Here is a 23,709-nt window from a genome sequence, read left to right as displayed (position 1 = left end):
TGAAAATGTCCCAGTTCTATGGCCTGCATACTCACCAGACATGTCACCCATTGAGCATGTTTGGGATGCTCTGGGTTGACGTGTACGACAGCGTGTTCCAGTTCCTGCTAATATTCAACATCCATTGAATACTGTAAGAGTGGGACAGCATTCCACAGGCCACAATCAACAGCCTGATCAACTCGAAGGAAATGTGTCACGCTGCATGAGGGAAATGGTGGTCACTCCAGTTACTGACTGGTTTTCTGATCCACGCCCTGTATCTGTGACCAACCGATGTATGTCTGTGTTCCCAGTCATGTGAAATCCATCGATTTAGGGCCAATTGAATTTATTTCAATTTACTGATTTCCTTATATGATCTGTACCTGAATGAAGTCTTTGACATTGTTGCATGTTGCATTTTATGCTTTTTCTCTGTGTATATTTCTTGTGCAGATATTTGGAGTGAAAGTATTGATATAATATCATTCAAAATATTATCGCAGAGTGTAACTATAGATTTATTTCCTCCCATCACTTCAGTGTACTGAAATGTCAAACATTATTGATGCCTTTTAACAATGCTATTACCCATCTAAACAATGGAACAGCTACTGACATTTCATTGATTTACTTTTACATTAAAAGTTTGGCTTTGTTGATATTACTCATAAATGTGGCTCAGCATGCTTGGTATTATAGCAATATCTACATAGGTTATAACCCTGGAATAGAACACTGTCACGTCAACTATTGCCTGCCCTGCGCCGTTCCCAGAGGCCCAGAGTCCATAATGAATTCTACAGCATAGAAATAATTCCTGTACAAAATCATTTCTGAATGACTTGCGTGCGTTTCCTCAGCCTTGCGGAAGCAACGTGAAGGTTTTACGTTGGGTCTACGGGCGCAGTGAGGCAACTGCACACCGACAAGGACAACAATTGCATAACCACTAAAATGGGCAGCCCCACCGAAACAATGCACCATATCCTTCAAACTAAGTTTGTTTTGGGGGGTCTTCACTCATGTTATTATTTTAGCACAGTCCATGTTGCTGGCCATAACTTGTCATAATGTTCTTGGGTCTTTCTGCAGGCCTGGAATTGGCATAATATCAAGTAGAAACCATTAGAACATCCAGCATGCGACCAAGCATTGTTCTAACATCTCAACTCCCGCTGTTTCCTTTAAAAATCATACTGTTAATGATTGACAAAGTCCTGACTTTGTCAATCATCTGAAAGATTGCCCTAATCACTTAAAACCAAACTCCATTTGGTCACCCCCAAAACCAATTCTTCCTTTGGACGCCTCTCCTTCCAGTTCTCTGCTGCCAATGACTGGAATGAACTACAAAAATCGCTGAAACTGGAAACACTTCTCTCCTTCACTCGCTTTAAGCACCAGCTGTCAGAGCAGCTCACAGATTACTGCACCTGTACATTGCCCATCTATAATTTAGCCCAAACAACTTCCTCTTTCCCTACTGTATTTATTTATTTTGCTCCTTTGCACCCCATTATTTCTATCTCTACTTTGCACATTCTTCCACTGCAAATCCACCATTCCATTGTTTTACTTGCTATATTGTATTTACTTCGCCACCATGGCCTTTTTTTGCCTTTACCTCCATTATCTCACCTCATTTGCTCACATTGTATATAGACTTATTTTTCTACTGTATTATTGACTATGTTTGTTTTACTCCATGTGTAACTCTGTGTTGTTGTATGTGTCGAACTGCTTTGCTTTATCTTGGCCAGGTCGCAATTGTAAATGAGAACTTGTTCTCAACTTGCCTACCTGGTTAAATAAAGGTGAAACATTTTTATTATTTATTTACTGGATAAATCATAAATGTCAGCTTTGTAGATTTTACCTCTTAACGACGACGATGGAGGGATAATCATGGCATGTCATTCTGGGGGACAATTACATAACTTTGTGTGAAATTGGAAAACATGTTCTCTGAGCGCTCTAATGGATGTTCTGGTCATTAGTTATTTGAGAGCCTCCTCGAGCTGTAATCAAACATGAAACATTCTGTTAAGCACCCCAAAAGAAACAGCTGCCTCTCTAAATGACTTTCTGGTTTAAAGAGTACCAAACCTTCACCCATTTTGTGTTTTCTACAATTGAAATGTGTGTCGCCATAAAAATCTCTTATTTCATGTTGTGATGTCACCTCGTCCATTTGATGTGCACTTTGAGGTTGCATTTACTTTTTCTTTGTCTGTCAGATGGCCACGGCTTTATACCGAACACAATCACCAAGCTATTGCAGGCAGCTCCCCCACAAGATAATAACAACCCAATGCAATGCCAGGCAGCTGTACTATACTTACCTGAGTACAAGGTTTTAGTTTTACATTCAGGTGTTATCATCATGTGCTTACAGTCTCCTTTACAATCGCCTTTCTGTTCCCCTTTCAACAGGAGACCAACTGTCCAGTCAACAAGGCCAGCCTCCTCTACCACCAGCTCCGCCCACTCACCACAAACAGCACCCGTCGATTACATCGTTGAGCCGCGGCTCGCTGGCCAATCAACGGAGCCTGAGCCCGCCCCCCTCGGCTGGCCTGGTGGCTGAGTTGCAGAGCACAGCTGAATGTGTCCAGCTACAAGACAGCTGGGTCCTGGACAGCAATGTGGCCCTGGAGAGCAGGTGGGTGACCCACAATGCACCTGAGGATTTGTAACAGTTTGTGACATCCAATACAATATGGGGGATGTGACGAACCACTGCACCTCTGGGGAATGAATCTTCTACAGGATCCGTTTTCCCACTGGAAAGCTTCATATCTAAGTTTTATGAAGAATGTGATTGGTGCGCTGCAATTTGAGTGTACGATTCTCTATGCATCTTCTGGTGCATCCAGGGCCAGCCCCAGGCATAATACATTGCATTAGAATAACCAAACCATGCCAGGTTGTGCCGGAACCAGCACAAACTAGCCTTGCTGGTTCTTGTTTGTTTTCCATTTGCCGAAACAGGACTTGGTTTCATTTCCCGGAAAAACGGCTAGAGATTTTAAGACTTCAACCAATGACATAATTCGACAGCGATTTTTAACTATGGAGGTGTTAGACAGACTATTTTGTGCAATCCTTTTCATTTTTTTTCATGAGCAGCAATGGAGACTGAACAAGAGTAGAAAGCTGAGTATGGCCATTTGTAACCAAACCACCAGTCTACTTGGTTCGAGATCATTAGCCACCCCCTGTCGGGGTCTAAATTTACTGTTGGGCGTTAGAATAATAGAATACACAAGGTGTATGTTCTAAATGTTCTCTTGCTATGTCAGTCACTGATAGTCACTCAATTAGCCATATGCCAATTTTAATATTGGTAAGTTAGTCTAGCCAGCTGTCTAAAGGGGCCCTGACCTCCAGGGGGCCCCCATTGATTTTGTTCGTCACGCTCACTCACATATCATTAACATGGCATAAATCATGGCAAACTGTGTAGAATTGCAGGAAATTTGCTTTAAAACTGCCACCCAATCAAATCCCCCTAAAATACTAAGGCCGGCCATGGGTGCATCTCTTTTATGTCTCCTTAGGCTGCAGTTACACAACACAACTTACACACAGTTTTAGTTGCTTGCAGCTGAGTTGCTTCTTGATTGCTCTGTGAAACATCCCCTGCAACTAATAAGCAACTCATCTGCTACTTGGTTGCATTCAGTTAAAACGTTGCAACTTTGTGCAACAGCCAATCAACAACACAGCTGTCAGTTAAGGTACATGGTTTGGAAGTCAATACATGTACTTTTTTAAAAGTGAATCCAGACCCCTCTCTGACCAATTTCCACTGAGGTGGCCCCCTTGTTCATCATGAGCTGCACTAGCTAGCAAATTTGTTGCTAGCTGGGTTACCTCATTGCTAGCGAACTTGATCAAACAGTGCTGGCAATTTAATTTTGTCTAGCTAGCTCAATTGTACAGACAGTATTTCATCTAAATCAATCCTTATACAATAACGAAACATTTGAACAAGCAAATAATTTGTGAAATCACAATTTAATGCAGCAGATGACATGGGGTGAGTAATAATTCCAGGCAGAATAACCTACTGTTTTTTACATAAGCAACATTCTAAAGTAATGCAAGTCCTGTGCGAATAGGTCTAATGTCACCTGCTACATAACTTTATGATTTCAGAAATGATTGGTTTATGCAACCATTTGGTTATTGTATGAGGATCAATTTAGACAAATTAGGCCAAATTAAATTAGGTAGAACTGTTTATCAAGCTAGTGCAGTTCATGTTTAACAATTTCAGTCGGAACTGGTCAGAAAGGTCTGGGTTTGCAAAACAAATACATTTGAATAGTTTATTTCAATAACTCTATATCCACCAATTTTCTACATGTTAGTTTTTTCATTAAAAATGATTTCTCATGGGTACCTTCATGTGTCAGATTTTCTAATTCATAGGTTTTAGGTGTGAGTGAAAATTAGTTGTTTTGCAAAACTCTATATATCTATCGTTTTTCTGAAATGGAAAGTTCGTATCCTGTATATTTGACTGTGAAAAGTTTGTATCCTGTATATTTGACTGTGAAATGTGGTTGACTCACCCATCTTTCTTAAGATGAATGCACTTACCAGTCAGTCGTCCTTGATAACAAGGATCGTGTCCAGCTAGCGGGACATCTTCCTGTGTAACTGGAGGGCGCATAATTAAAATTATTATAATAGTTATTATGGATTTTCAACATTTAGGTCATATAGGTGTCTGATATCGGCTGAAAGCTTAAATTCCTGTTAATATAACTGCACTATCCGATTTACCGTAGCTATTACAGCGAAAACATGCCTTGCGATTGTTTGAGGACGGCGCCCCACATCAAAAAACAATTCCACCGGCACAGGTTTCATACATTCACGTATAAAGATGAAATATTCACATACTTTTTATTCACTTCCTCTGATTTGTCATCCAAAGGGTTCCAGCTATAACATGTAGTGTGGTGTTCGATAAAATAATTTGTTATATCCCAAAATGTTGGTTTATTTGGCGCCATCGATTTGAATAATCCACTCGTTCAACTTGTAGAGAAAGGAATCCGAAAATCTACCCCTAAACTTTTTTTCAACAAGTCAAAATGTGTATCTATTTACTCCTCAGACACTCTAAAATGTAATCAAACTATAATATTTATTTAGGAAAGAAGTATGTTCAATAGGAAACCAATTTTAGCAGGTGCGCCACTTCACATGCAAAAACACGGATTTCCAAGACTGTGTCCTCTTACAAAAACTGTTATTTCTTATTTGTTTTTGAAGTTACAAGCCTGAAACCTTGAACATAGACTGACACCCTGTGGAAGCCATAGGAATTGCATCCAGTGAGCTATTTTACTTAATGACCTTTCTCTTGCATTTCTAAGAGGATGGTCTCTCAGAAAAAAATGCTGTTTTTTTGGGGGGGGATATTCTCCTACCATATTGTGTTACATTCTCCTACATTATTTTAACATTTCTACAAACGTCAAAGTGTTTTCTTTCCAATGGTAACGGTAATTATATGCATATCCTGGCTTCAGGGCCTGAGCAGTTTACTTTGGGCACGTCATTCAGGCGGAAATGGAGAAAAAAGGGGCTTAGCCCTAAGCAGTTGATAAGAGCCTCTGCTATATGACTAAAATGTCAATGTTTTACATGCATTTCATTACTGTATATTTGTATTTATTATTACATTGCTTTAATATTGATGTCACATGTATTGTTTGTACATGTTACATTTGACTGTGTAAAACCTAAGTGTCTTCGGAATGTTTTCAGACCCCCACATTTTGTTACGTTACAGCCTTATTATAAAATGGATTAAATAAATAAAATGCTCAACAATCTACACACAATACCCCATAATGACTAAGTGAAAACAGATTATATAATAAAAACAGAAATATCTTATTTACGTAACTATTCAGACCCTTTGCTATGAGCCTTGAAATTGAGCTCAGGTGCATCCTGTTTTCCATTAATTATCCTTGATGTTCCTACAACTTCATTGGAGTCCACCTGTGGTAAATTCAATTGATTGGACATGATTTGGAAAGGCACACACCTGTCTATATAAGGTTCCAGTTGACAGTGCATATCAGAGCAAAAACCAAGCCATGAGGTCTAAGGAATTTTCCATAGACCTCCGAGACGGGATTGTGTCGAGGCACAGATCTTTTGAAGGGTACCAAAAAATGTCTGCAGCATTGAAGATCCCCAAGAATACAGTGGCCTCCATCATTATTAAATGAAAGAAGTATGGAACCACCAGGACTCTTCCAAGAGCTGGCCGCCCAGCTAAACTGAGCAATCGGGGGAGAAGGGCCTTGTTCAGGGAGGTGACCAAGGACACGATGGTCACTCTGAAGCCACTCCTCAGTAAAAGGAACATGACAGACTTCTTGGAGTTTGCCAAAAAAGCACCTACAGATTCTCAGACCATGAGAAACTAGATTCTCTGGTCTAATGAAGCCAATATTGAACTATTTTGACCTGAATGCCAAGCTTCACTTCTGGAGGAAACCCTGCACCATTCCCACGGTGAAGTCTGGATCGAGGCAAAGATGAACAGAGCAAAGTACAATAAGGTCAATAAGGTTTCATCCCCTTCAGTTCAGGAGGTGAAAATGTGCTTAACAAGTCACATAATAAATTGCGTTGATTCATTCTGTGTGCAATAATAGTCATTAACATGATTTTTGAATGACTACCCCATATTTGTACCCCACACATACAATTATCTTTAAGGTCACAAAATCGAGTAGTGAATTCCAAGCACAGATTCAACCACAGAGACCAGGGAGGTTTTTCAATGTCTCTCAAAGAAGAGCATTGTTTCGTAGATGTGTAAAAAATAAAATAAAAAGCATACGCTGAACATCCCTTTGAGCATGGTGAAGTTATTAATGAGGCATTGGATGGTGTATAAATATACCCAGTCACTACAAGATAGTCATCCTTCCTAATTCAGTTGCCAGAGAGGAAGGAAATTGTTCAGTGATTTCACCAGTTTAATGGTTGTGGTATCAGAAAACAAGACACTTAAATAATACTGCAAAAAATGTGGCAAAGAATGAAACTTTTTGTCCTGAATACAAAGCATTATGTTTGGGGCAAATCCAACACAACACATCACTGAGTACCGCTCATCATATTTTCAGGCATAGTGGTGGCTGCATCATGTTATGGGTATTGCTATGAAAAAAGAAACAGAAAAGAATACAGCTAAGAACTGGCGGATTCCTAGAGCAAAACCTTCCATCTTCTTTTCAACAGACACTGGGAGACCAATTCACCTTGCAGCAGGACTATAACCTGAAACACAAGGTCAAATCCACACTGCTTACCAAGACGACATTGAATGTTCCTGAGTGGCCTATTTACAGTTTTGTCTTAAATCATTTTGAAAATCTATGGCAAGACTTGAAATGGCTTTTTAGCAATGACAAGCAACCAACTTGACAGAGCTTGAAGACTTTTATAAAGAGTAGTAGGCAAATATTGTACAATCCAGGTGTGCAAAGCTGTTAGAGACTTACCTAGAAAGACTCACAGCTGTAATCACTGCCAAAGGATTTTCTAACATGTATTGTCTCATGGGGGTGAATACATATGCCACACCTGCTCTTGAACCTGTAGTTCTCCCGCTGTACACTCTCTCTCTCTCTCTCTCTCTCTCTCTCTCTCTCTCTCTCTCTCTCTCTCTCTCTCTCTCTCTCTCTCTCTGTCTCTGTCTCTGTCTCTTTGTGGTTGGAGGCAGGTGTGCTGGAGTCAGAGCAGATCCCTATCAGCTGCAACTCGTTCCATAAATCAAGACCTCTACAAATACTCATTTCTGTCTCTTCTACTCTACCAGATCGTAATCTCTGCTCAGTCAGTTATTATCCTATCCTTTTGTTCGGTTATCAAGATCCTGTTGCTCTTCTGTGCTTGTTGTCCTGCCTTAGACCGTTTTGTCCTCTCATTGCAGTTACCGCTCTGTCTCTGGCTCCTGTCTCCTGCACCACATCTCACCACCCAACAACGTTGCTCTGGATTTCACTCACCACCACCTTGGATTCCCCTCAGGACTGGTTTACCCTGTTCAACTCAGTCATCTCCAACCTCACTCTACACTTTGGGTTTTTCTGCAACTCATCTGAGCTACCCCGGTTCTTCACTCCATATCTCTCTGTGTACAATAAACATTTTGGTTCATTCATCCCTGCCTCCGCATCTGAGTCCGCTCTTGGGTTCCCCTGCGTTCGCTCCGCGTAACAGTACGATCTGGCCAAGAGATGAACCCAGCAGACTCCCCTACTATTCACCAAATTCTTATTGGTCAAGGCACCCTTCTTGAGCAACATGACCAAGCCCTGAAAACCCTGCTGGAGAGTTTTCACGGAACCTGTCTGACCTACAGGTCCTACAGGTTCACAACCTGTCTCCAGTTCCTCTTCTCCACCCCGGGAGCCTTTTGTTCCGACTCCTGAGCGTTATGATGGCAATCTTGGCGTTTGCAGAGCCTTTCTTGTACAATGTTCACTAGTATTTGAGTAACAGCCCTACTCTAATGCTAGTGAATGAGCCAAGATGTATTTTTTGATTGGATGCCTTCGGGGAGCAGTGCTCTCCTAAGCCACTGCGGTTTGGGAGAGAGTCATCTATCTGCTTCTCCTACAGTGGATTCACTGATGAGATGAGGACGGTCTTCGATCACCCGGTCTCTGGAAAGGATGCTGCCAAACGACTTCTGTCCTTTCGTCAAGGCTCTCAGAGTGTGGCTGTGATGGCATTTGAGTTCCGCACCCTCGCTGCAGAGAGCGGCTGGAATGATGATGCCCTTCAGGGAGCATTCTGCAACGCACTCACTGAGACCCTCAAGGACGACCAGAGAGAAGCCTGATGGACTTCACAAACTAATTTCTCTCACTATCCGCATTAACAACCGTCTCCGTGAGCGTCGGAGGGAGAGGGGAGGTAGGGTTGCATGTCCCGTAACTTCTGCGCCTTGCTCAATTTCTCCGACTGCATCACATCACCAGGCAGGTTCTAATCCTGAACCCATGCAGCTCTGCCGGGCCCGTCTATCTCCAGAGGAGAGGTAGCGGCGTCTCAGTACTAGGAACTATCTATATTATGGCCAGGTTGGTCACCTGGTCTCCACTTGTTCCCTGTGTCCAGCAAAAGAGAGGGCTCAGCGGTACTGGGAGATATACTGTTGCACCAAATCGCCTGCCCATCATCTCCCAGACCCTTACTTGAGGCCAACCTTGTGTGGCAGAGCCAGGCTTTTCCTCTGCCTGCTCTTGTCGAATCAGGCGGCGGCGAGAGTATTCTGGGCCAAGGGGTTGTTACTCAGTTGGGTATGGACACTGTTTTGCTCCATTCACCTCGCGCTCTCAATGGAAAGTTACTCATCTGTGTTTTGGAGAGAACAGTTCCTGTTATCCTGCGTCTCTCTCTGGAAATCACCAGGAAAAGATCAGTTTCCACATAATTGACTGTTCTCACTCACCTCTGGTTCTGGGCCATCCATGGTTAAAGCTACACAACCCACAGATTGACTGGCCCCCTGGAAGGGTTAATACTTGGAGTACTTTTTGACATTCTAAGTGTCTACATTCTCCCCTTTTTCCTGCCTTGTCTGCACCCCAGTCCATTCCAGAACCCCAGACCTGTCTTCTGTTCCTCCAGAATATCACGGTCTAGCTCCTGTATTCAGTAAGCACCACACCCCATCTCTGCCGCCTCATCGGCCATACGACTGTGCTATCGAGCTTCAGCCTGGAGCTCCTCTCCCTATTAGCAGGTTGTATAATTTCTCTCGCCCCGAGCAAGAAGCCATGGAAGAATACTCCCTGGCTGTCGGACATATCAGGTCTTCTTACTCTCCAGGGGGAGCTGGTTTTTTTCTTTGTCAAGAAGGATGAGTCATTGAGGCCATGCATAGATTTCCGTGGGTTGAATAGTATCACTGTCAGGAACAAGTATCCCTTGCCACTTATCAGTTTGGCTTTTTCCCCCTCCATGATGCCATAGTGTTTACTAAACTGGACCTCCGGAATGCCTACCATCTGGTGCGCATCAGAAGGGGACGAGTGGAAAACGGCGTTCGACACACCATTTGGACATTTAGAGTACAATAAACATTTAGGTTCATTCATCCTTGCTTCCGCATCTGAGTCTGCTCTTGGGTTCCTCGGTTTGCGCCGCGTAACAACATATATAATTTTTTTTTTTTTTTCATCTATTTAAAAAAAATACTTTTTCATTTTTTTTGTCCAGTTTGTGCAGATCGTTGACCAAAAATGACAATGAAATCAATTTTAATACCACTTTGCAATAGAACCAAATGTGGAAAAGTCAAGGGGGTGTGAATACTCTCTGAAAGCACTGTACGTGTGTCATTGAACCACCCAATGTCATGATTACATAGTGAAAAACACCAATTTCTTTAAACAATAAAAGCTAATTTACCCACATGTCAGAAAATGGATATAAAGCATTTTGTAGCGAAATCCTTCATTTATTGTCTGCAACCCATGTACTCTACATAAACCTTTACTAGCCCTGATGCCAATATTGAATTACACAGCTCCTATTTCGGCAAATGTCCATTCTGTCCACCTTGATCAACAACTGTGTTGTTGACATGACAGCTGAGTCGGCATTCCGAATGACCTAATAGATTGTGACAAAAGCATTTGTTTTGATTGGCAGTTGCTCGCAACTATTTGCAGAAAGTTAAAGTTTCTATTGAATTTAACCAAGCTGCAGATGAGTTGCTTATTAGTTGCAGGAGGGTGTTTCACAAAGCAATCAAGCAAGTTTGTTGTAAGCAACCAAAGTTGCCTTGAAGATGCTTTGTGTAATTGCAGCCTTTTTGGCATCTCAGTGAAACGGTTGGCCGTTGTCATGCAGTAGCAGTGCATGGGTAAAATCACTGGGGAAGCCAAGCCAGAGAAGAAAAAAAATCCATATTACAACCAATGTGTTGTGATAATTGCGTGGTTTGCTCTATAACCTGTTAGTTCATATGCCTTGTGACCATAATATACAGGCCTAAGGCCGAGACAATAAGAAGGCCCAATGACAGAATAAATTGAACCGCACCTTTGTTTCATCACAAAACTGGAGAGCGACCTCTGTTCGGTGAAGTCCACCAAGTATATTGCATGTAACAAACAGTACAAAATCTGAATAACATCTGCACATCCCAAGTACTTTTTTTTGCAGGCGCTGGAGTTGTAGGTGAATTCATGAAAAAATAAAAAACGAAAACACTGCACTTTGCTGCTCATGCTCCCAGGTGATTTTATTTTATTTTATCATAACGTTTCAACCCTTGGGATGCCTGATGAAGATATCAGGGTCGAAACGTTATAAGAAAATAACCTGGGCGCATGAGCAGCAGTGTGCTCTCTTTTCCTTGTTATTTTTAATGTAACAGAAAGTCACAATATGGTTAAGGAAGTTAATGTTTCTGACATGTTTGGACAACTAAATAACTATTGATTTATAACCAAAGAGTTTCCGCAAGTCACAAAGAAAACAGGAGATGCCGCCACTATTCCAGCACCATTTCAACTTCAACAGTTCAACATCATCGAATCACCTTTACTTAGTCTATACAGTCACTATACAGTGACAACAAAAGAAACCTACAACTATTTAGTAAGCAAACTATAGTTTTAGCAAGTCGGTTAAGACATCTACTTTGTGCATGACACAAGTAATTTTTCCAACAATTGTTTACAGACAGATTATTTCACTGTATCACAATTCCAGTGGGTCAGAAGTTTACATACACTAAGTTGAATGTGCCTTTAAACAGCTTGGAAAATTCCAGAAAATAATGTCATGACTTTAGAAGCTTCTGATAGGCTAATTGACATCATGTGAATCATTTGGAGGTGTACCTGTGGATATATTTCAAGGCCTACCTTCAAACTCAGTGCCTCTTTGCTTGACATCATGGAAAAATCAAAAGAAATCAGCCAAGACCTCAGAAAAAGAAATTGTAGAACACAAGTCTGGTTCATCCTTGGGAGCAATTTCCAAATTCCTGAAGGTTCCACGTTCATCTGTACAAACAATAGTACGCAAGTATAAACACCATGGGACCAGGCAGTCATCATACCTCTCAGGAAGAAGACTTGTTCTGTCTCCTAGAGATGAACGTGCTTTGATGCGAGTGCAACTCAATCCCAGAACAACAGCAAATTACCTTGTCAAGATGCTGGAGGAAACAGGTACAAAAGTATATATATCCACAGTAAAACAAGTCCTATATTGACATAACCTGAAATGCCGCTCAGCAAGGAAGAAGCCACTGCTCCAAAACCGCCAATAAAAAGCCAGACTATGGTTTGCAACTGCACATGGGGACAAAGATCATACTTTTTTGAGAATTGTCCTCTGGTCTGATGAAACAACAGTAGAACTGTTTGGCCATAATGACTATCGTTATGTTTCGATGAAAAAGGTGGAGGCTTGCAAGCCGAAGAACACCATCCCAACCGTGAAGCACGGGGGTGGCAGCATCATGTTGTGGGGGTTCTTTGCTGCAGGAGAGGCTGGTGCACTTCACAAAATAGATGTCATCATGAGGATGAAAAATTACGTGGATATATTGAACCAACATCTCAAGACATCAGTCAAGAAGTTAAAGCTTGGTCGCAAATGCGTCTTCCAAATGGACAATGACCCCAAGTATACTTCCAAAGTTGTGGCAAAATGGCTTAAGGATAACAAAGCCAAGGTATTGGAGTGGCCATCACAAAGCCCTAACCTCAATCCTATAAAAAATCTGTGGGCAGAACTGAAAAAGTGTGTGCAAGCAAGGAGGCCTACAAACCTGACTCCGTTACACCAGCTCTGTCAGGAGGAATGGGCCAAAATCCACGCAACTTATTGTGGGAAGCTTGTGGAAGGCTACCCGAAACGTTTGACCCAAGTTATGCAATTTAAAGGCAATGCTACCAAATATTAATTGAGTGTATGTAAATGTCTGACCCACTGGGAATGTGATGAAAGAAATTAAAGCTGAAATAAATCTTTCTCTCTACTATTATTCTGCCATTTCACATTATTAAAATAAAGTGGTGATCCTAACTGACCAAAATGACAGGGATTTTTTAGTTGGATAAAAATTCAGGAACTGTGAAAAACTGAGTTTAAATGAATTTGGCTAAAGTGTATGTAAACTTCCGACTTCAACTGCATGCCAACTAGGTGAGTCTTTTCTTTTGTATAGGACCACACTATTTTTCAAAGAAACCAAATGGACAATTGTGCATTGTGCTTATCAACAATAAGAGATGGTTAGACGGCCTCTGATAATGACTGTGCCTCCTCGGTTTAGTTATTCTGTTTAGAGCACCAGAAAACATTTGAGGTGAAAGGAAATATGACCTGGAGATGGATTTGCAACGTTCGATACGATCCAAAGCGACAAGGTAATGGAATAGCACAGGTTTTACGGAGGCTTGCCAGTATGAATTGAACTTGATATAACTTACAAGAATGCACTTCGGTCTAAATAGATCATTTTCAGTTTAAGATGTCCGACACAAGAAGCTACTTTGTCATAAGTGCCTCTGCCCAGCATTTCCCCACACCGAAAAAAACATCAGTGTTATTTTTTTCCCCAAGCCATAAAGGGCATCAAAATGTCCATAACATTCCAGGAAAGTATATCACGACACAAGTGGATGAATCCATTCCAGCTCGACGTTTCCCTTGCTCAAAGTACTCCTACACAATCTAGATACATGTGGACATTTTCTGAATTGTTCTTTAGCATCATGCAGTAAGATGCTCTCAGGATAACCCAATTGATTTGGTCCTATGTAGCATTTGTTCTTCCATTCCGAGGAAAGACACGGTAATTGAATGCTAACATCGCTGTGACCTTTACTGCCTTGCCGGTATTGACAAAACCATATGCACACCTCTATCATCAGCCCGGGGTAGAAATCACTATCTGCACACTATACTCTAAAGCAAGTACCTCGCTGTGGGAGGGAATCGGGTGCCATGGTAACATCAGGGGTCTTATGGGATGGCCATAGCTATGCGTACAACTGTATTTGTCCAGTAAACTACTAGGTTGTTCAATGTAAACAAGAGCGCCAGATAACATGCATTAGGTTTTCAGCATGCTGGTTCTGGTTCAGTTACCCCCCATAGAGATACCTACAGAAATGGTTGAACTTATTTTCTCTGCTCGACTCTATATTGATAACCAATGCAATGGGACCAAAAAAAGACTCAGGGGTTTTATCATGTCCATGCATTTAGAACTTGCCCACACTACCCATTCTCCTATAACATTAGCATGGCTTTTTAGGACAATCACAATGATTGACCACATTAGCTAATGTTATGATTCATTATAATACATTCATCGTATTATAGCCCCCATTTAAGGATGTGGTCTTTAAAGCTTTTGCAATTCAAATTTGGCCCCATTCCATAATGCTTTGATAACTAACTGTTATTTTAGCTCATTGAATAGCTGCATTCAATTACTAATGTGTTTATCCAAGAGGAAACGTGTGGGCCCCATTTATGTGTTTTTATTAGACTCTCCCATTAAACTGTGTGTTAAGTCTCTCTCTCTCTCTCTCTCTCTCTCTCTCTCTCTCTCTCTCTCTCTCTCTCTCTCTCTCTCTCTCTCTCTCTCTCTCTCTCTCTCTCTCTCTCTCTCTCTCTCTCTCTCTCTCTCTCTCTCTCTCTCTCTCTCTCTCTCTCTCTCTCTCTCTCTCTCTCTCTCTCTCTCTCTCTCTCTCTCTCTCTCTCTCTCTCTCTCTCAAGATCTTCTCAAAGCAGCATTTAATTGAGAGCCTTTTGCCTATGTTTTCAAAAGGCAATAGACTGACTCATTTCTTGAAAGGCCTAATTCAACAAGTGGTCATATCTGTGTGTTTCTTTGTGTCATGTCCCAATATTGAGCGCACAAGGGGACATGTATAACTATTTTAAACAGCTTATGTTTAATGATATCAGCTGTCACCTGCTTCCCTCCATTTCTACACCACCACATTATTTTTCAGTATCCCTGCTTTGTATTCAAGTGGTTGATATTTTTAGGGATTCAACCACCTTAGTCCGAAACACGGCGGGAAATACTCGGACTCTCAAGCAAAGTCTAACTCTTCCTCCTCATGTTGTTGGAAAATACCCGACTTAGAACAATTAACGAATGTATTGACTTTACACAAATCTAATAAACACGTAAGAGTTTTAGGCTTTTGAGACGCCATTTGAGTTAAATCCAATTAATACTTTCAAAGTGAGAAACGCAGGTTTCCTAACTGAATAGATATTCTTCAGAAATGATTCCACTCAAGCTTTTGTTCCAGTTCATTCTGAGAACACTCCAGCTCTTCCATTAAAGTGCTCAATTAGCTGCCAATATAACTTTGTTATTGCCTGCTCTGTTCTGTTCCAGACTATTTACCACCATGGACACATTCACATCTTATACGTGTGTGGAGGGCTTTCAACCACTCAGGTTCCACCTTTCAACGCTCGGCTCTATAGAAATACGGATATTTTCAATTACCATTATATAAAGTTGCTATTGAATCCGTTATTGTGTGATTTACTCTTCTCCTCGAGAGGAAAGTTGACCCCATACACTTTGCTGGGTAATTATTCTTTATATGTGATGTACTCCCATATCAGTTTAGTATTAAAAGTTAACCAAATGTGTGAAATGAATTTTACGATATCTATATAGTGTGCACTATAGACTGAGTGTTCAAAACCTTAAGGACACCTGCTCTTTCCATGGCATAGACTGACCAGGTGAATCCAGGTGAAAGCTATTATCCCTTATTGATATCACTTGTTAAATCCAATTCAATCAGTGTAGACAGGTTAAAGAAGGATTTTTATGCCTTGAGACCATTGAGATATGTATTGTGTATTTGTGCCAATCAGAAGGTGATTGGGCAAGACAAAAGATTGTGTCTATAGAACTGGGAATGGTAGTAGGTGCCAGGCGCATCGGGTTGTGTCAAGAACTGCAACGCTGCTGGGTTTTTCCACACTTAACAGTTTCCCATGTGTATCAAGAATGGTCCACCACCCAAAGGACATTCAGCCAACGTGACACAACTGTAGGAAGCAGTGGAGTCAAAATGGGCCAGCATCCCTGCGGAACGCTTTCGACACCTTGTGGAGTCCACGATGAATTGACAAAGGTTGCTGGTTCAAATACAGAGCTGACAAGGTAAAAACATCGGTCTGTGTTCGTGAGCAAGGCACTTAAACCTAATTTGCTCCAGTGGCGCCGTACTACTCTGGCTGCCCCTATAAAACAACACATTTCACTGCACCTATCCAGTGTATGTGACAATAACACGTTTATTTTTTTATACCATAAATATGGTTCTCAATAAGCTGCAGTTAGGCTATACATTGACTGCCTCATACGTCCTGTGGAATCCAGTTAAACTCTGTCACACACATTTAATAAAGAGCAGTTGAAATCGCTATTATGACACAAATTCAACGTTTGCGGTTCCACACTCTACTTTTATAAATGGTCTGTCGGTCCTCATCAGATTCGCTTGTCGGGAGTCGGCTCATAAAATGAAATGATGTCTCGAGTCAGAAAATCATGCAATGATTTGCAATGATCAGTGCCACACTCCTGAAAGAATAGAGTGTAGAGTATATCTCTGTCTCCCATGGGAAATTAAGATAATTATTCTTGTAGATACGTTTTTTTTTTAAATATAATTTGCGTAGATGAACTGCATTAATAAATATTTAATAAGATTGTGGTTTCTTATATTATTATCATTTTTTTATTTTTTTATCACAACAACAAATAATCGTAATTTGTGTCCGCAATGAACATATCTCTCAGGTCAATGTTTCATGTCTTAATGCTAATTAAACAAATTGACTTAGTTATATGCAGCAGCCTGAGCGCACCGGGGAAGCATCTCAAAATGGCGCCACTCTGATCTTTGCATGCACAATGGCCCAGAAACACCAAGGGACTGCCCCCTGAAAATATCATCACACAGATGAGCTCTGGGGCACTAGGCTAGCACCTGCTACCAGGTCCCCTGCTGAGAGGGCTGGTGGTTCCACGGGTTGGGGGTGGGGGGGGTAGTGTGAAAGAGCGATAGGGAGAGAGAAAAAAGAGAGAGAGGGTGAAAGATTAAAGGGGTGAGAGAGAAAGCGAGCGAAGAAGGGAGAACTGCTGATAGGAAGAGAGGTAAAGACTGAGAGGGACAGTGAAAGGGTTAGAGAGAGATGGACTTAGGTGCCCACTACATCGGTAGAGTGCCTGGGTCACGGTTTAAAGAGTTGGATTATTCCACCAATGCTGATGCTAACACAATGCAGTGGCTAATAGGTAGATTACATAGTCAAAGGGCGTTAGTGCTCATTGTTTCTAATGTACTCCCTCACCTACAGCAGGGGTTTAGCTGAGGTCCAAATCCGCCCACTGTATGTTTTGTCTTTTGTCCTCCACATGAGTGTTTCGAATGTCAAACTGATTACAAGGAAGTGAGTTGAGCAAAGGGAACCTGCCTTGGCTATCGCTTTTGTGTGAAGGCCATTTCAATGAGACTTACACACTCATGCATGCGCACGCACGCACACACACACAGACACGAACGCACACACACATCAATAGAGCTTCCCGAATTTCTATAGTAGTGTGCTTCATTGCTCACGCTCCTTCTAATCAATTGTGTATGGTCATCCAGTGTGTATAGCCGCAGACATTTATACCGCCACCCTGTTTGGTGATAATTTCCAAAAACATTTCCTCTGAGCCACCACTGTTTGCACACAGTCTGCTATCCAACGTTATGTCTGTCCACCAGACTGGTATTCAGAACACAACAGTGCTTTATATTCTGCAGATGAATAATGGGACCTGATATGCAATAATCCATTTAGTGTGAACGAACCTTTTGTATTGGCTATTTTATTCATTATCAACTATGTGTGAAATGGCACCATTTGTTTCATTCTCGTAGCCAAGCAGCAGGTAAATAGGCCCCAGTATTCACGGTATGCTCAAATCAATATCACGGCACAAATCAGAAATAAGTATGCCGCCCACCCCTTTTTCTGACCAATCAGTGCCATGAATCCATTAACCTGGGAGAAAAGAAAAACGGACAAATTCCAGATCCCTGAACTCATAATACACATGAATATGCTTTACTTCCAACTTTTCAAACAAGCTGCTGAATGTGCCAGATCTGTGAATACCCCTGTTTGAATACCACACATCATTCTGAGTGACATACTGTAGCTTTTTAAATCATTTAGCGGATGCTTTTAGCAAAAGTGACTTACCGAACTGTCAATGTTGTGAATATAGTGACACATATTGTGGAGTGGCGGTAAGGATGGCATCATAAACTCATGGCTCTGTTTATCAAACCTAAAATCACACCGAAAGATTAGTGGCACAACAGGAAGATTCTTACCAACAGTTAGTGGAGGGCCGGACGATGTGACAGCAAGAGAGGCATCAAGGCATAATTTGTAAATTTCAGAGATGTTCACGTGGGTTTAAAAAGTTAATAGACAAAGCCAGGGTAGTGCTTGTGATTAAAACTCCTTAATTACCCATAATGGCTGTTCGTACTGGAATACTGACATGTCCATTTTTTCGCTTACAAAAGAGATGTCCTTTTAATGAGATTAGCCTGAATAAATACTTTGGTATTCTGTGACTCAGTTGGTAGAGTGTTGTACTTACAATGCTAGGGTTGTGGGTTCAATTCCCGCTGGGGCCACATATATGAAAAGTGCTTGCACTGATGACTAAAACCCATTGTATAAAAGTGTCTGCTGTCTTCATCATTATCTAATATTTGTGTATACATTTTCTGTTTTGTTTCCCCAGACACTTCCTCTTTAAAACGGGCACAGAAACAACCCCTTTCTTTAGCACAGCAACCCCAGGTTACACCATGGCAACAGGGGCAGCGTACTCCACACCGGCACGTCCCCTACCCAGAAACACCCTCTCTGGAGGAGCTTTCAAGTTTAAAAAATCCCCCAAGCACTGTTCCTGGAGGTGCACCGCCCTGAGTGCAGTGGGCGTGGCTGTCCTGCTGTCAATCATCCTCTGCTATTGTATAGGTAACTATAGCCCCTCCTTATTGACATTGTTGTATTGTTCATTTACTTATTGACATTGTTGCTGCTGGTGAGTCTCTGATCCACCTCTACGCAGACGACATCATTCTGTATACTTCTGGCCCTTCTTTGGACACTGTGTTAACAACCCTCCAGGCAAGCTTCAATGCCATACAACTCTCCTTCCGTGGCCTCCAATTGCTCTTAAATACAAGTAAAACTAAATGCATGCTCTTCAACCGATCGCTACCTGCACCTACCCGCCTGTCCAACATCACTACTCTGGACGGCTCTGACTTAGAATACGTGGACAACTACAAATACTTAGCTGTCTGGTTAGACTGTAAACTCTCCTTCCAGACCCATATCAAACATCTCCAATCTAAAGTTAAATCTAGAATTGGCTTCCTATTTCGCAACAAAGCATCCTTCACTCATGCTGCCAAACATACCCTTGTAAAACTGACCATCCTACCAATCCTCGACTTTGGCGATGTCATTTACAAAATAGCCTCCAATACCCTACTCAACAAATTGGATGCAGTCTATCACAGTGCAATCTGTTTTGTCACCAAAGCCCCATATACTACCCACCATAGCGACCTGTACGCTCTCGTTGGCTGGCCCTTGCTTCATACTCGTCGCCAAACCCACTGGCTCCATGTCATCTACAAGACCCTGCTAGGTAAAGTCCCCCCTTATCTCAGCTCGCTGGTCACCATAGCATCTCCCACCTGTAGCACACTCTCCAGCAGGTATATCTCTCTAGTCACCCCCAACCCAATTCTTTCTTTGGCCGCCTCTCCTTCCAGTTCTCTGCTGCCAATGACAAAAATCTCTGAAACTGGAAACACTTATCTCCCTCACTAGCTTTAAGCACCAACTGTCAGAGCAGCTCACAGATTACTGCACCTGTACATAGCCCACCTATAATTTAGCCCAAACAACTACCTCTTTCCCAACTGTATTTAATGTATTTATTTATTTTGCTCCTTTGCACCCCATTATTTTTATTTCTACTTTGCACATTCTTCCATTGCAAAACTACCATTCCAGTGTTTTACTTGCTATATTGTATTTACTTTGCCACCATGGCCTTTTTTGCCTTTACCTCCCTTCTCACCTCATTTGCTCACATTGTATATAGACTTGTTTATACTGTATTATTGACTGTATGTTTGTTTTACTCCATGTGTAACTTTGTGTCGTTGTATCTGTCGAACTGCTTTGCTTTATCTTGGCCAGGTCGCAATTGTAAATGAGAACTTGTTCTCAACTTGCCTACCTGGTTAAAAAAAGGTGAAATAAAAGAATTAATAAAAAATTAGTCCGTAGTTAACCATGACCCTTCCTGCTTGAACTGTACTGTGTTCATACTGTGTATTATGTACCATAATTGCTGGACTATTAAGCGCACCTGAATATAAACCGCACCCACTGAATTATTAAAAAATATGTATTTTGTACATAAATAAGCCGCACATGTCTATAAGCCGCAGGTGCCTACCGGTACATTGAAACAAATGAACTTTACACAGCCTTTAAACGAAACACGGCTTGTAACTAAAATAAATAGGCTTTAACGAAACACGGCTTGTAACAAAAATTAAAACATTAGCCTACCAAGCCTCCTCCTGTGCACTGCTGTTTACAAAGTCTTATAATCGACTCATTAAGGCCAAACTCCCATGCAGCAGCTCTATTTCTTTTTCCAACAGCCAGATCGATCGCCTTCAACTTGAAAGCTGCATCATATGCATTTCTCTGTGTCTTTGCCATGATGAGGGTGACACAATTACTACCGTAATCAGAATGATGGGAAGTTTGAGCGCGCTCGATTTACGTCACATTATGTGACGGTGCTCAGTTTTTTGGCGGCGGCATATGAATCTTGCGAAAGCGGGAAAAATCCATAAATTAGCCGCGTCATTGTATAAACCGCGAGGTTCAAAGTGTGGGAATAAAGTAGCGGCTTATAGTCCAGAAATTACGGTAGTATAGGTAGCTATAGGCTCACCCCCCCAAAAAAAAAGACAATACCCACTCTCCAAAGCTAAGCTAAGTATAGAAAAGAGCACAAGAGCAATCGTCCCCACATTCATGGACAACTACAGGTTCTACAACTACTTTCAAAGGTCTTTCAAAGATATTATCATTGCAAATATAAATGGCTTGCCATTCAACCTCAGTGGTGAAACAGCCTTCAGTCCTCAGGAGAGACTTCCAGACAGCACCCAACACACTATAACACACACTATACCCTTTCCAATAGGTTCAACTATAGACTTTCTGATAGACAAGTCGACTCGACTGAATGGCTTTAAGTCAGCTCGATCAGCGTTGACTGGCGACTTTATAAGCTGTGCTAAAAGTGGATCTTCTCATTGGTAAGATAATTGGTAAGATAATGCTCTTTTCAGCATTATCTTGCATTAGCTCGCTGAGCAGATATAGCAGACTCGAGGATATTGTTCCACCAGTCGTCGTATGTCAGTCGGATACAGAGACATGTCCCGATGACACTGTTGTGTTTGAATCTGTCAGATCATGGCAGTTCCACTGACAAGGGCTCTGCATCATCCTGCTATTCTGATAAAACACCCACAGAGTGGCATCACTGACAGCAGGTTAGTGTTTTTTTGTCATGAATCTTGTTCTGGAGGCAGCTCTGCAGAGTGGTCACTAGCTAGCATAGCCACAAAGTCATTAAAACTCATTTTAAATGTAACCTTAACCAGACTGCTAACCTTAATGCCTAACCCTTAACTTAAATTAAGAACAAAAAGCTATTTTTTTTCATGCATTTTTATAATATAGCCAATTTTTACTTTATAGCTAGCCGTGGCGGCAGGGTAGCCTAGTGGTGAGAGCGTTGGACTACTAACCGGAAGGTTGCAAGCTCAAATCCCCGAGCTGACAAGGTACAAATCTGTCGTTCTGCCCCTGAACAAGGCAGTTAACCCACTGTTCCTATGCCGTCATTGAAAATAAACATTTGTTCTTAAATTACTTGCCTAGTTAAATAAAGGTATCTAAGGGGAAATTGCTCAGTTCTGCCTCCATGACAAGAATCATGACAATAAACATCAACCTGCTCACGGACATGACCTAGTCCTATCCATAGGAGCCCTGAAAGACAGACAGTTTAAATTCATCTCGACACCCTTACAATGACACTGTCTAGAGAACAACACACCCAGCACCCTACTGACAATATTAGTTTATCACAAGGTTGTCACTGACTGACCTTCTCGCAACATTGTGACAGCGCCATGTGTTGATGGGGAATAACCCCGGAAAAAAAGGGAAATATCCTAAGAACTTGAAAGCATTCCTCTCCAAAGTATTTTGAGGAGAAGCGAGGGAGGGGATGCGAGGAGTCAAGAGCTGTAAGACTTTGCAACAAAATGTCTCCCAGGAAGTGCTTTCATCTCTTTCATTAGCGAACCATTCTCCCCTATAGGACATAATTCCCCCACAGAATGGGCTTTGCCAGTTTTTTTTACAGCATGCATCAAAGATGACTTCTCACTAACCTTTAGCGGCTTGACCATAGCGATAAAACAGGTGGAGATTGTATCTGTCCTAACTGTCTTCCTGAGTGATGCACACCCTTAATCTTGTCTGTGTGACTTTCTCCTGAACTGCCATAGGATTCATATGGTGCTGAAGGGAGGACAGGATGACATGCTCGTATAGAGAGAAATAGGTCTGTGTAGAAATGATGCAATGGAGAGGACCGGGGAGAGTGCTCTCCATAGAAGAGGGCCATAAAAGTGCCATATCGATATCCATGTACATTATCCCTTTATGATCTGGACCCTGTTTTTTCGTGATTCATGTTTTTATCTTGCTATATCATAAAGAGCATAAAGTGTTTTTAATGTGTGTGTTTTGTGGGTTATTTTGTCTGGATTCCGCTTCTACGGCTTATGAGTGCTCATGTGGGCCTGTGCGTGCATGAGTGTGTTTGCCACGTGGGAGTTCCTATTGGTGTGAGTGTGTGAGTTCAACAGATGTAGGCGTTCTTTGCCAGTTGCCCCAGGTTGAGTTTTTTTTCCGCCTTCCTCTCTTTCATCTGCAGCCAAAACATCTGCCAGGTGCACTGTCTTAAATGTCGTCAATATACACTCATATACTTTGCCTCTGCCAGCCCCCAGATAAGAAACACAGTCCCACACATGCAGAACATACTCTCACATGGTCTCTCTCACACTCTCTATCTCTCGCTCTCTCTTTCTCTAACACGCACGCACACACGCACACACACACACATTTTTTATTTTTTTTATTTTTTTATTTCACCTTTATTTAACCAGGTAGGCTAGTTGAGAACAGGTTCTCATTTGCAACTGCGACCTGGCCAAGATAAAGCATAGCAGTGTGAACAGACAACACAGAGTTACACATGGAGTAAACAATTAACAAGTCAGTAACACAGAGAAAAAAGGGGAGTCTATATACAATGTGTGCAAAAGGCATGAGGAGGTAGGCGAATAATTACAATATTGCAGATTAACACTGGAGTGATAAATGATCAGATGATCATGTACAGGTAGAGATATTGGTGTGCAAAAGAGCAGAAAAGTAAATAAATAAAAA

At 41.6% G+C, this 23,709-nt stretch overlaps 1 protein-coding gene across 6 annotated transcripts in view; it reads left to right on the top strand.

The window, feature by feature from the left end:
- The window catches only part of LOC118363591 (teneurin-3-like), a 189,365-nt gene that overhangs the window by 97,647 nt on the left and 68,009 nt on the right, over positions 1 to 23,709 (top strand). For all 6 annotated transcript variants that reach the window (XM_035744595.2, XM_035744594.2, XM_035744592.2 and 3 more), the window contains exons 4-5: positions 2,419 to 2,647; positions 18,872 to 19,110. In XM_035744595.2, the coding sequence (XP_035600488.1) occupies positions 2,419 to 2,647; positions 18,872 to 19,110 (468 nt within the window). The remainder of the gene's footprint in view (positions 1 to 2,418; positions 2,648 to 18,871; positions 19,111 to 23,709) is intronic.

This window comes from Oncorhynchus keta, chromosome 30 (assembly GCF_023373465.1).
Source record: "Oncorhynchus keta strain PuntledgeMale-10-30-2019 chromosome 30, Oket_V2, whole genome shotgun sequence".
NCBI lineage: Eukaryota > Metazoa > Chordata > Actinopteri > Salmoniformes > Salmonidae > Oncorhynchus > Oncorhynchus keta.
This window is presented reverse-complemented; position numbering and strand designations above follow the sequence as displayed.